This window comes from Penaeus chinensis, chromosome 10 (assembly GCF_019202785.1).
Source record: "Penaeus chinensis breed Huanghai No. 1 chromosome 10, ASM1920278v2, whole genome shotgun sequence".
In the NCBI taxonomy this organism is placed as follows: Eukaryota; Metazoa; Arthropoda; class Malacostraca; order Decapoda; family Penaeidae; genus Penaeus; species Penaeus chinensis.
In genome coordinates this window covers 33,722,145-33,734,786 of record NC_061828.1, presented here as the reverse complement: position 1 = coordinate 33,734,786, position 12,642 = coordinate 33,722,145, and the positions used below count along the sequence as shown (strand labels likewise).

The window sequence follows — 12,642 nt, the reverse complement described above, 5'->3', positions numbered from 1 at the left end:
TTAAATTTGCTTGTGTCATCATCCTTTCAGTGCATATCTGCACCTGAAGACTAGTGAAATTCACTCTAATAAAGCAGCTTCCCAATTTCAATTGCAACAGCATTTTTCTCCTGTCAACAGTCTCCTCACATCCCATATCTTCAGACTACTCCCTACCACCCTTCTCATAGACTGCCAGACTCTTTACTGGGCGACCTGACATGCTTTTGTTTTCCATGTACCTGTCCTTACCTTCCCTTCATTTACTATGTTGCCTTTACCTCCCTTTCTGTCTGTCTGTCCTTTCCCTTTCCACTTCAGACCTGATGATATCCAAGATCTAGATATCTAGATATAACATGCACACACATGTATGTGCACACTCACATGAACATTCAGACATGCAACCCCCCCCCAAACATACACATATCATATACACACATATATCACCTTTCTCTCTCTCCCTCTCTCTCCCTCTTCTCCCTCTCTCTCCCTCTCTCTCTCTCTCTCTCCCTCTCTCTCTCTCTCTCTCTCTCTCTCTCTCTCTCTCTCTCTCTCTCTCTCTCTCTCTCTCTCTCTCTCTCTCTCTCTCTCTCTCTCTCTCTCTCTCTCTCTCTCTCTCTCTCTTTCTCTCTCTCTCCTCTTCTCTCTCTCTCCCTCTCTCTCTCTCTCCCTCTCTCTCTCTCTCCCTCTCTCTCTCTCTCTCCCTCTCTCTCTCCTCTCTCTCTCTCTCTCCCTCTCTCTCTCTCTCTCTCTCTCTCTCTCTCTCTCTCTCTCTCTCTCTCTCTCTCTCTCTCTCTCTCTCTCTCTCTCTCTCTCTCTCTCTCTCTCTCTCTCTCTCTCTCTCTCTCTCTCTCTCTCTCCCTCTCTCCCTCCCTCCCTCACTCTCTCTCTCTCTCTCTCTCTCTCTCTCTCTCTCTCTCTCTGATTATTCTTTTAAATTGTTATTTTGTTTTCAGATCCCTTGACCAATGTGGCTGATAACTACACCTGTGATTGTCCTTTTGGTTACATCGGTTATAATTGTGAGACCATCAAAGACTTCTGTAAACTGGAAAATATTTTCTGCACACATGGTACCTGTCAACTTACCTACACAGAACCAGTAAGTAAATGACTATTTTTATCTTTTGTGACCAGTGGTACTTTTTTTATCATTAGAATATTTTTTTGTTTGTTTTTTTTTAACATTAAAATATATATATATATATATATTTTTTTTTTTTCACCAGGGCTGGGTATGTTCTTGTGAAGCTGGCTGGGAAGGTCCCTATTGCAGTGACGACATTGATGATTGTGCCTCCAACCCATGCAAGAATGGGGCAGTATGTGAGGACCTTCTTCTAGGTTTTGAATGCCAATGCCCTGATACATGGAAAGGGGACACCTGTGAAGAGGATGTCGATGAATGTGTGGCCTCTCCCTGTCTTCATGGTGGAGAGTGCGTGAATCTCATGGGGTATTTTGAGTGCCTTTGTGAGGATGAGTATTGTGGTCAGACATGCAATTTGACCAATCCATGTCTTGAGGTAAGAAGAGTTGTATACACTTTGTGAGTAATTTTGTTTGATATTATTTTTGTGTACAACTTAACATGCCTTTATATTTATATATTTTTAAAATAAAATAAAACAAAATTTCCAGGTCAACTGCAGTAATGGTGGTCAATGTAAACACTTTTGTGATGAACTCCGCCCAGATCCATTTAACCAGACAATGGGAGTATGTCGGTGTCAAGCTGGCTGGGATGGAGAATTCTGCACTGAAGAGGTTAGTTATCTTTTTTTTGTATTTCTGCTTCTGATTTTTTTCTTTTCTTTTTTTCTTCTCACTAGTTCTTTGGTCTTTAATGTGATTTATGCTAATTAATGATAAAAGTCTGTGCCTTTTTGAGAACCAATTCTGTATAATTTCATAAGAGACAAATACATGTGATCATAAGGTAGTTTTTTTTTCACTTTTTCTCTGCTTTTACTAATACACCCAATTTATCTAGGTCATACTATTCCCATCGGATGTGGATTTGGCCATCATTGTAGGATGTGTTGTTGGACTCATGTTAGTCATAGCAATAGTTGGTCTGACAGTTTTCCTCATGATGGCAAAAAAGAAGAGACAGACTAGAGGAACCTATTCACCCAGCAGACAGGTATGCATAAATTTCTGGATTTCATCTTTTGAGGGGTTTGTTGGATAGAAAACCATATTTCTGCCTGTAGAGGTCTTGTGCAAAAAGCCTGGTGCAACTGGCATTATATAGTGCATCATTCTCAGGATATTGGAAACAAAGATTCCACTCCTAACTCCTTCCAGTCCAAAGAGGTCTACAAATTACATGATTCTACCATTTATTAACTCGGTGTCAGTGGGTGGCAAGACTACAATTCCATGCCCACTGTAATAAGAAGCTATCCATTGTCTTTACATATAGATGGCTCTACAAGTGCTCAGTCACCAAGGAGTCAGCTGTTAGTCTTAATTATTTCATCTGTTTACCCTTTTCCTTAATTTTTTGAAAGCTTCATTTCTAGAATTTTATTGTCTTTGATGTTATTAATATTTTAATAATAATTTAATAATCATAATATCAGTAAGAATGATAACGCATTTTCCTGCCAATTCAAGGAATGGGGAAATCAGGATCGGTCACTAGGGCCAACTGATAGAATCCTTGCTGCTGAGCACATGTGGAGCCATCTGTATGTAACGAAACTGCAGATTTAAGATTTTTATTAATTCATTTTTATTTTTTCATCAGGTGTTTTACAATCTTAATGGAGAATATGAAATGAGATTCATTATATTCAAATAATTTTTTTTCCTCCCCCAGGAGTTTTACAGTCCACGAGTTGAGATGGGGAACATGATGAAACCCCCACCAGAGGAAAGACTCATCTGAGGAATGTGCAGTGCTTCTAAGAGCTGACTATAAAAAAAACCTCCACTGTGAGAAGATGCTCAATTGCAAAATCTCTGTGCACCCTTTTGACTTCCTCAGCCTGAAAGATCTCTTGCTGGAAGATTTGATGCTGATGTGTAAAACATTATTTTAGGATATTAATAATGGAGGCTATAGAGAACTTGGATTGGCTGAGGAACTTTGTACACAATGAAGAAGTTACAAGCATGTGGTGTGCTACTAGAGATATGCTGAAGAGACTAACGTGCTTGAACAATGCAGTGATAATGGCCTTGTGGAAGAGGCTACATGTATATAAATATATTAAGTAATGACTGAAGACTCAACAATTTAAATGGATACATATGCATCCAGAAGCTGTTTATGGAAGGGAATGTTTTAAAATGAAAATTTATGAAAATATTTTGAACAAGTCTAAGTATGTTAAACAAACTTTTACCACAGCTGTTGCAACAAGGCTATTTATAATGTGATATAGTTGAGTCTGGATATATTGACACAGGTCACTGTGATCTGTGACTTTTTTCCTTATTCATATTTCTAGGAAATTCTGTGAGAATTTGATTGCAGAAAGCTTGCTCAGTTGTTGTTTAGTATATTCTTTGTACTGCACAGATACAATATTCAAAATGAAAAGGACCAGTTTATTAAAATATAAAATGACAGATAATGACTTTATAAAAGTTAGAAGTTTGGAATGCAAGAATGAATGAGGGTAAGGTAAGTAGCAAGGGACAATAATGTCTTCCAAAAGTAATATCCAGTGTTCCATAAATGGAAAATTAAATTTGATTTTGTGTCCCCTTAGCTTTTATGAAAGTACTCTTAAAAACGCAAGAAGAATGCAGGTTTAAATGACTGCAGATTTTTAATATGTGCTCAGAAGTGTTCAGAATGAGATTGCTTTTTCAAGATTGTAATTAGACTCTGTCCTAATTATGCCTGTTTCTTTTTTTCTTTTTTTAAAACAATATAAATGCTGATTTGCTTTTTTTTCATTTGGCATCAATTATGTATGCAATAAACCACCAATAGATTTCTTTCTTTATCAGTTTCTCTATGTTTTTGTTATTTAATATTTTAATTGCTATGTGCTGTCTGTATTATGGTTGTATGAATACTAAAGACTTTGTGAGTATGAATGCCGTGTATATATCTCATAGATAGTCAGTTCATTCTTAAATGATGAACAGATAAAAAAAATGAGTTGTTAGTTTTTTATTATTCCTTTTAAATTGGAAACCCAATTTGTAAATCTTAACTCTTTGAAATCCTGTTGCCAAGTACTTAATACTATGAAGCTGTAAAGGACATACCACATTGAGTCAGCTTTGTCACCCCTTAGGACTACTTCTTACGTATATATTTCTGAGCCAATCCTTAACCGTGCAGTAAATACCAAAAAAACTTGTTTCATATCATACTTCAGTTGCTGCTATGACAATACCTGATGTGAGAAAATTTGGTACTTGGGAACTACAGTTATTTTATGTCATATCTGTTGACATAATCTGTGATCCTTGAGAGTTGTTCCCATAGATATTATATGGCAACTTTTTAATTAATTTTATAATTTCATCTGACCCTATTTCTATGACAAGTGTAAGAATCTGTTCTTGATTTTTTATTTCACATTGTTTTCCCAGTGTACACAAGTACTGTAAATTGAACTAGCCATTGCTTGAAGTATAATTTATACACACCATTGGTTGTATTTGGTGCAATAATAATACCATATTCAGTTCCATACTAGCAAAATATCCAGATACAGAATTTGTTTTTATTAATGGCACCAACAGAGGGTATATTCAGGTACATTGCAATAAATTATATAGTATATTTAAACTCAAATCAGTTAGGTGAAACTGTATGGTAATGATTTTCCCCTCTTTTGTAGTACATTCCTTTTTCTGATCCCTGTGAAAGTGATGATTCAGATGACCTGTATAAAGTATATGTGAATTGTAGAATATTAGTTTTTCATGCAAGCTCAGGTTAGCCATTTTGTTGAGACTGTTTTGCCACCCAACAAGCACAGCTGTGTATCAGTGCTGGAGTTGTTTTATTGTTTGAATCTCAAAGGTTGATTTTTTTGTGATGTTCAGCCACAAGGGAACATCTGTCAGAAACCTATTTCTAGTTCGAAATTCCTCTGTGATATATTTCCATCCAAGATATACTTGAAGCTACAGTGCCTTTTTGAAGAAGTATTCAAATTACCATAAGAGAAAGAGGGAACGGAGATAGTATTTGATAATGTGTTTCAGAAGTGGGCTTTGAGGTAGAGAAAGTCCTTATATTGCATTATCTCTTAGTGTCTCTTACAAGAATAGAACCCACCTTGTACTTACAGATACAGGTTTTTCCTGAAGGATTTACAGAACCCTGTGTGATGAACATATTCAGGTGATTGTGATATTGTTTTGGAAAACTAGAGACATCAATGTTAGTTTTTCATCAGTATGCATTTTTGCAGTGGCAAATGTGAATCTGTAGGTAGAATGAATGTTAATCCTAATGTGAGGATTTTCTTGAATAACAGATTTTCCAGATTAGTTTTATATCCAATTTTATCTTGGTGCAAAAGATGTGACGATTGGCAAAAAAAATTGGCGCCATATTATTAAGAAAAATATTTTCATTACTGAATTTGAGGGACCAATGTATAGTTTTTACTTTTTAGTAAGTCAAATTCCTAAGACGTGTATAGTTTTTGAATGGAAAAATTGACAAAGGAAACACATACTGGTAGAATTTTATTCCCAATTTATTGTACAGTATTGTATATGTACCATTTAATTATTTAAAGTATAACAGAATTTTGATTTTTATTTACTCCCTTTTTATATAAATAATAATAAAGAAAAAAAAATGTCTACAAGCCTTCTTAAACAAATGGCAGTGTTTGATAGGCTCAATTAGAATATTTCTATATGTTTTATATTTTATACACCTCCAATACCTTGCTTGTTGCTGTCGTGAGGGGCTTAGGAGATGGGGGACTGAGGCCCCTGCCATGGACCTCAGCCCTCGCCTCAGTGAATTTTGTATGGATTTTCTCCCCCCCCCCCCTTTCATTTTCCTTCTCTTCATCCCCCTTCTGTTCAGTTAATTCATTTTTACCCTACTTCATCATAATGCTATAAGTCCTTTGATGTCTGGTGCATTTATTTGTTTCAACCATTAATCATTCTGGGAATCCACAAACATTGCCTTATAGACAAATGCACTGATGAGGAAAACAAAGCAATTTGACAGGAGTCATACTGTGATCTAATGTTAGTCTATGTACATAGTATTACTAATTTTTTGTCTGTATTTTCTTTTCATACCCCATTTATCATGCAAATCAAGCTATGAGGATCTTTGATGACATACCAAAAAAAGGATATTTACAAGCATCCCACAATTTTATAAAGACTAGTACATAATAATCATTGACCATTATAATAATAATAATAATAAAAAAGTAACTCAAAATTCTTTAAATAATATAGAAGTACATCTAATACAAAAGTTCTTGAAAACATAAAAAAACAACAGTGCCAGAGTGTGCCATATTAGAGTGACAATCTAAAACCATCAAACTTCACGAACTAGAATTTACATTCACTTTTCATGAAAGTTTAGAATGCACTTCTCATAAAGACACCCCTGATACAGAAGCTGCATATCTTAGAGTGAATAACAATTCCCTAGTTGAATAGATATAATTTTACAAAGCAAGAGATATAATCAATGCATTTAATTTAAATATAAGGTATTTCTTTTACACTTTTTTACTGTGAAATATAACCCAAAAAATTGCAAAGCCAGTGAATGCCAAAAATTCAGCAAAGCTGATTTCCTACACCTGACATCCTTTGAAATCAATAACATGAATAACATAAATCAGTACCTCCTGCATCCCATGAACTTTGGGAGTGAAAGGACGTGTTTTAAACAAATGGCCTGGGTCGATAAAATTGACTTTCTTATATTAATAGCAGATCCGTAGGGGATAAGTAATAATGCACACCCATGCTGAACAAGCACAAATAAGTTGCAGAAATAATAATATGCAAGTCAATTTTTTTTTTGAATGTTTCAACAATAATTATATTTTCTCATTTTTCCCAAAAAAATGGTGTGTTTCTTATGACATGTGGAATAATTAATGGTGTAAAACATCTCAGCATTCATATTTCTGAGGTGAATGCTCAGAGTTCACAGGAAATAAAGAAAAAAGGCTAAAACTATCATTCGTCAGACCAGTAAGAAATATGCAAAAAACTGACATTATAATTACCAAAATATAACATACTTTTGTCATCCTAAAAAAATGCTGCTGTGAAATTGCATAGTATGCATGCTATTTCTACTATGATTTCTCATTTTTCATAAAGTATTTCCTTTGGTATAGCAAGTCTTATGAATTTTTAAGGTACTACCTTAAGACCAGTTTACTTTTGGTTGGGGAGATGCTAATATACACAAAAGCATCATCTATCTTATTTGCCATTCTATCGTGCCGCTACCTCCTCTGCCGCCGAGGTGGGCTTTCTTCTTCACTCTGCAGAAGTCATTGGAGAAAAAAGAAAATTAATAATGTAATGAGAGTGGAGTCTCATTCCCATCCCCCTGCACCTCCCTTCCTCTCAATACCTCTTTTTCTCTCTCTCAATCCCTCCCTTACTCTCTCGCCCTCTCCCTCCTTTACTAATCTCTCTCTCTCTTCCTCTTTCCCTCCCTCCTCCCTCTCTACTTCTCCCTCTTTCTCTACTTCTTTCCCTTTCTCTAAATCTCCTTCTCACTCTCTCTCCTTCTCCCCCTCTCTCTCCTTCTCCCTCTCTCTCAATATCTCCCTTTCTCTCTCAATCTCTCCCTTGCTCTCAATCTCTCCCTTGTTCTCGCAATCTCTCCCTTGCTCTCTCAAGCTCTCCCTTGCTCTCTCAAGCTCTCCCTTGCTCTCTCAAGCTCTCCCTTACTCTCTCAAGCTCTCCCTTGCTCTCTCAAGCTCTCCCTTGCTCTCTCAAGCTCTCCCTTGCTCTCTCAAGCTCTCCCTTGCTCTTTCAAGCTCTCCCTTGCCCTCTCAAACTCTCCCTTGCTCTCTCAAGCTCTCCCTTGCTCTCTTAAGCTCTCCCTTGCTCTCTCAAGCTCTCCCTTGCTCTCTCAAGCTCTCTCTTGCTCTCTCAAGCTCTCCTTTGCTCTCTTCAAGCTTACCTTATCTCTCAAGCTCTCACCTTTCTCTCTCTAGCTCTCACCTTTGCGCTCTCAAGCTCTAACCATTGCTCTCTCATGCTTCCCTTGACTCTCTCATGCTCCACCTTGCTTCTTTCTAGATATCACGGCTCTTCTCAAGCGGTCCTTTGACTATCTCTAGCCGCCCGTGCTCTTCATTTTATCCATTGCTATCTCACGAGAGCTCCCTTGCGCTCTCAAGCATACGCCGTGTCGAGCTATAGACGTCTCTAAATGCGCTCTAATGGTGCGAGACCACTTGCTAGAGCATGAGAGTCATGCGATATCAAGTTCGACCTTTCCGAGCGCAATTTTGGAGACCAGGGCGAGTTTCATGCGGCGACCTTGAGCGATCTAGAGAAGCAGGGCGCGATCTTGCAGCGTTCTTTGCGTGATCATTGAGAGATCGTGAAAGACTCAAGCTGGACGTGGAGACGAAGATTGTGAGAACAAGGGTGAAGAGACACTTGAGGCCTGGAGATTAGATTGAGACAATTGGCGAGAGCTTGAGAGCAGGGAGCGAGATAGAAGCGAATAGGGAGAGGGAGTGGACGAGTTAAGGGGAGAGAGTGACAAGAGGAGGGGAGAGCGAGTGAGCTAGTATGAGAGGACTGGGAGCGAGAGTGGGAGAAAGGGGCGTGTGAAGAGAAAGGGAAAGAACTAAAAGATTAATTTTAATTGAAAACAAGAGAGGGAGTAGAAGAAAGGACTAAGACTAGACATTAAATGAGAAAGGTAGAGAGAGAAGAAAAAGAACAGGAAAGGGAATTGGAGGAGGGAAAGAAGAAGAAGAAGGAAGTATAGCGTAGGGGGGCGACGGGGGGGTGGGGGGGGGAGGGGAGTAGCCCAGGCAGGGGGAGAATAGTTGGAATTATCGGAGAAAAAGTAACAAGAGAAGGCAGAGAGAGGGGGGAGGGGAGTAGAGGGGAGAGGAGCGGGAGGGAAGAGGGAAGGGGATAGAAGGGGCGGGAGGAGGAGGGGAAAAGGGAAGGAGTGTGGTAGAGGAGGGAAAAGGCTAAATGTAAGTGAGGGGGAGGAGAGGAGGGTAAGAAAGGAGGGAAGGGGTATGGGGAGAGGGAAAAGAGAAGGGAAAGACGGCAGGAAGGGGTGGGAGGGGGGGGGGGGGGGAGGGAGAGGAGTATAGGGGAGGTAGGGGGAAGGGGAGTAGCGTAGAACCGGAGGGGGCGGGGGCGGAAAAAAACGAGCATAGAGAGAAGAAAAAAAGGGAAAGAAAATAAGAAGAGGAGGGAGAGTGGGGAGGGAGAGGGAAAAAAGATATATAAGAGGAGGAGAGAGAGGGGGGAGGAGGGGGCAGGAGAAAAAGAAGGAACAAGAGGAGGCAGTAGCGGGAAAAAAACAAATAATAAAGAGAGAGGAGGTAAGAGAAAAAAAAAAAAAGAGTGTGAGAGGAAAAAGAAGAGAGAGAGAGGGATTGGGGAGGAGGGGATATTTTATAAAAAGAGAGAAAGAGCGGGGAAGAAAAAAAAATAAAAAAAAAAGAAGAGAAGAGAGAAGAGGGGAAGAAAAGAAGAGAGAGGGAAGAAAGAAAAAGAGGAGAGAGGAAAGAGAAAAAAAAGAGAGACAGGAGAAAAAGGGAAAAAGAGAAAGAAGAGAGTAAGCAGGTAGGGAGGGAAGATAGAAGAGCGAAGAGGAGAGGGAGGGGTTTGAGAGAAGAGAAGAGAAAGAGAGGAGAGGAGAAAAGAAGACAGGAAGGAGAGGAAGAAGAGAAGAAAGAGCCAGAGAAGCGCGAAGACGAGAGAGAAAAGAAGAAAGACAAAGAGAGAGAAGAAAGGGGAATTAGAAAGAAAAAGCAAGAAAGGAAGAAGTAAGAAGATGAAGAGAGTAGGAGTAGAGGAAAAAGAAGAGAAAAACACGCACAGAACACAAGAAAGAAGAGGAGAGCAGAGTGACACAGCAAAAGAGAGAAGAACGAGCGCGAGAAAAAAAAAGTTATGGAAAGCGAGGACAGAAAGAGAGAGAGGGAGAGAGGACGAAAGAATCCAGGGGGAGAGCGAGACGAGGACGAAGAGCCACGGCACCTCGGGCCCCACCTGCGACAGCGCATCAATAGAGAGAGACACGCCGCCGCGCAACGCGGAGCGCGCGTCACTCAAAACGATGGATAAGCGGCCGCGCGAGCTACATCCCGTCTGTAACTCCTCACCGCGCGCGATAGGAGGGGGACCGAAAGACAGAGCGCTCTAGCGAGTCAGCCGCCTTCAACACGGTCCTCCTCCGGCCTATCTCTCTCTCCTCTCTTCTCTCGCTCTCTCTCCTCTCTCTTCCTCCTCTCTCTCTCTCTCTCTACCTCCTCTCTCTCTCTCTCTTCCTCCTCTCTTCCTCTCTCTTCTCTTCCTCCTCTCTCTCTTCTTCTCTTCCTCCTCTCTCTCTCTCTCTATCCTCCCCCCTCTCCCTCTCTATTCCTCCTCTCTCTCTCTCTCTCTTCCTCCCCCCCCCTTCTCTTCTCTCTCTATTCCTCCTCCCCTCTCTCTTTCTTCCTCTCCCCCCTCTCTCTTCCTTCCCCCTCTCTCTCTCTTCCTCCCCCCTCTCTCTCTCTCTTCCTCCCCCCCCTCTCTCTGTTCCACCCCCCTTCTCTCTCTTCCTCCCCCCCTCTCTCTTTCTTCCTCACACCTCTCTCTCTCTTCTCTCTCTTCCCCCCTCTCTCTCTGCCTCCCCTCCTCTCTCTTTCTTCCTCCCCCCCTCTCTCTTCCTCCCCCCTCTCTCTCTTTCTCTCTTCCTCCCCCCCTCTCTCTCTTCCTCCTCCCCTCTCTCTCTTTCCTCCCTCCCTCCCTCCCTCCCTCCCTCTCTCTCTCTCTCTCTCTCTCTCTCTCTCTATATATATATATATATATATATCTTTCTTTCTTTCTCTCCCTCTCTCTCTTCTTTTTTTATCTCTCTTTCTTCTTTTTTATCTCTCTTTCTTATTTTCTCTCTCCTCTCTCTATCTGTTTCTCTCTCCCTCTCTCTTTTTCTCTCCCTCTCTCTTTTTCTCTCCCTCTCTCTCTTTCTCTTCTTATTCTCTTTCTTTTTTTTTTTTATCTCTCTTCTTTTTTATCTCTCTTTCTTCTTTTCTCTCTCTCTCTCTTCATTTCTCTCACTCTCTCTCTCTTCTTTTCCCTCTCTCTCTCGCTCTTCTTTTCTTTCTCTCGCTCTTCTTTTCTTTCTCTCGCTCTCTTTCTTCCTTTCTCTCTCTCACTTTCGTACTTTCTGCTATTCTTTCTTTCTTTCATTCACTCTCTTCCTCTCTCCTCTCTCTCTCTCGCTCTTGTATTTGTTAGATTAGTTTGTTTTTATTTGATCTCTCTCGCTCTTCTTTTTTCTTTCTCCTGCTCTTCCTTTTTTTCTCTCTCTCTCTTCCTATTTCCTATTCTTTCTTCCTTTCACTCTCTCTACTCCTTTCTCTTTTCTTCTTCTCCCTCTCTTCCTTTCCCGCCCTGTCTTTCGTTCTCTTTTCTTCCTATTCCTCTCTCTCGCTTTCTTTCTCTTTTCGTCCTCTCCTTCTCCCTTTCTTTCCCTCTCATGCCATCCTCTACTTCTCCTTCTATTTCTCTCTCCCTTCACACTCTCCTTTTCCGTCTCGCTCTCTCTCTCTCTCTTCCTCCTCCTATAGCGATGCCTTACCCCTATAGGTTCGATTTCATTCCATTAGTTACAATGGATATTCATGGTGTGACATGCTGTCTGTTTCATTTTGCTTCTAAATCATCCCTTGTGTGCAAGGAATGGCCGGGGTTACCATCCACTGGCGGCGAGGGATTCGAACGCAGGTCAGCAAGATTGCTAGACGAGATCGCTACCGCTGCACCCCTCTCTCTTTCTCTTTCTCTCTCTCTCTCTCTCTCTCTCTCTCTCTCTCTCTCTCTCTCTCTCTCTCTCTCTCTCTCTCTCTCTCTCTCTCTCTCTCTCTCTCTCTCTCTCTCCTTTTCTCTTCCGATGTCTTACCCCAATAGCTCTCTGATTGTCCTCCCACTCGGCCAGTCGTGATCTCAACCTCCTTTCTGTTCTTCTTTGCTCCTTTAAGTCTTGCTGTGAAGAAAAAAAAAAAAAAAAATACACGTGAATAATACTGTGTCTTAGAATCAGTATATTTCAGAAATATACATAGATAAACGTACGCGTATATACATTACATATCTATATCTATATATGTGTGTGTGATAAATAACCATATATATGTGTGTGCCTATATTATATATTATATATTATATATTATATATATTATATATAAAATAATATATTATATATATAATTATATATATGTATATATAATATATATATATCATATATAAATATATATTATATATATATTATATATACATATACATATATATATATATATATATATATATATATATATATATATATATATACACATAATGTCAATATTGGCTTCATGCCCCCACCCTCTCACACATACACTTACCTTTAATTCATACAGGTCGCTTTCTGTATGTTCAAGTTTTTCGGTTAAATCTCGTAATTTACTCCTTCGATGTTCCAGGCGACCCTGTATAAAATCA

General features: G+C 39.8%; 2 protein-coding genes across 4 annotated transcripts in view; one reads left to right on the top strand and one right to left on the bottom strand.

The window, feature by feature from the left end:
- LOC125029422 (protein crumbs-like) overlaps window positions 1–5,718 on the top strand; it is a 114,373-nt gene extending 108,655 nt beyond the window's left edge. For both annotated transcript variants that reach the window (XM_047619276.1, XM_047619275.1), the window contains 5 exons: window positions 939–1,084; window positions 1,212–1,508; window positions 1,624–1,749; window positions 1,976–2,128; window positions 2,810–5,718. In XM_047619276.1, coding sequence (XP_047475232.1) covers window positions 939–1,084; window positions 1,212–1,508; window positions 1,624–1,749; window positions 1,976–2,128; window positions 2,810–2,878 — 791 coding nt within the window. In that variant the 3' untranslated portion in view covers window positions 2,879–5,718. The remainder of the gene's footprint in view (window positions 1–938; window positions 1,085–1,211; window positions 1,509–1,623; window positions 1,750–1,975; window positions 2,129–2,809) is intronic.
- LOC125029423 (ankyrin-1-like) overlaps window positions 5,649–12,642 on the bottom strand; it is a 27,741-nt gene continuing 20,747 nt past the window's right edge. For both annotated transcript variants that reach the window (XM_047619278.1, XM_047619277.1), the window contains 3 exons: window positions 12,546–12,629; window positions 12,065–12,148; window positions 5,649–7,451 (listed from right to left, as the gene is read on the bottom strand). In XM_047619278.1, the coding sequence (XP_047475234.1) occupies window positions 7,413–7,451; window positions 12,065–12,148; window positions 12,546–12,629 (207 nt within the window). In that variant the 3' untranslated portion in view covers window positions 5,649–7,412. The remainder of the gene's footprint in view (window positions 7,452–12,064; window positions 12,149–12,545; window positions 12,630–12,642) is intronic.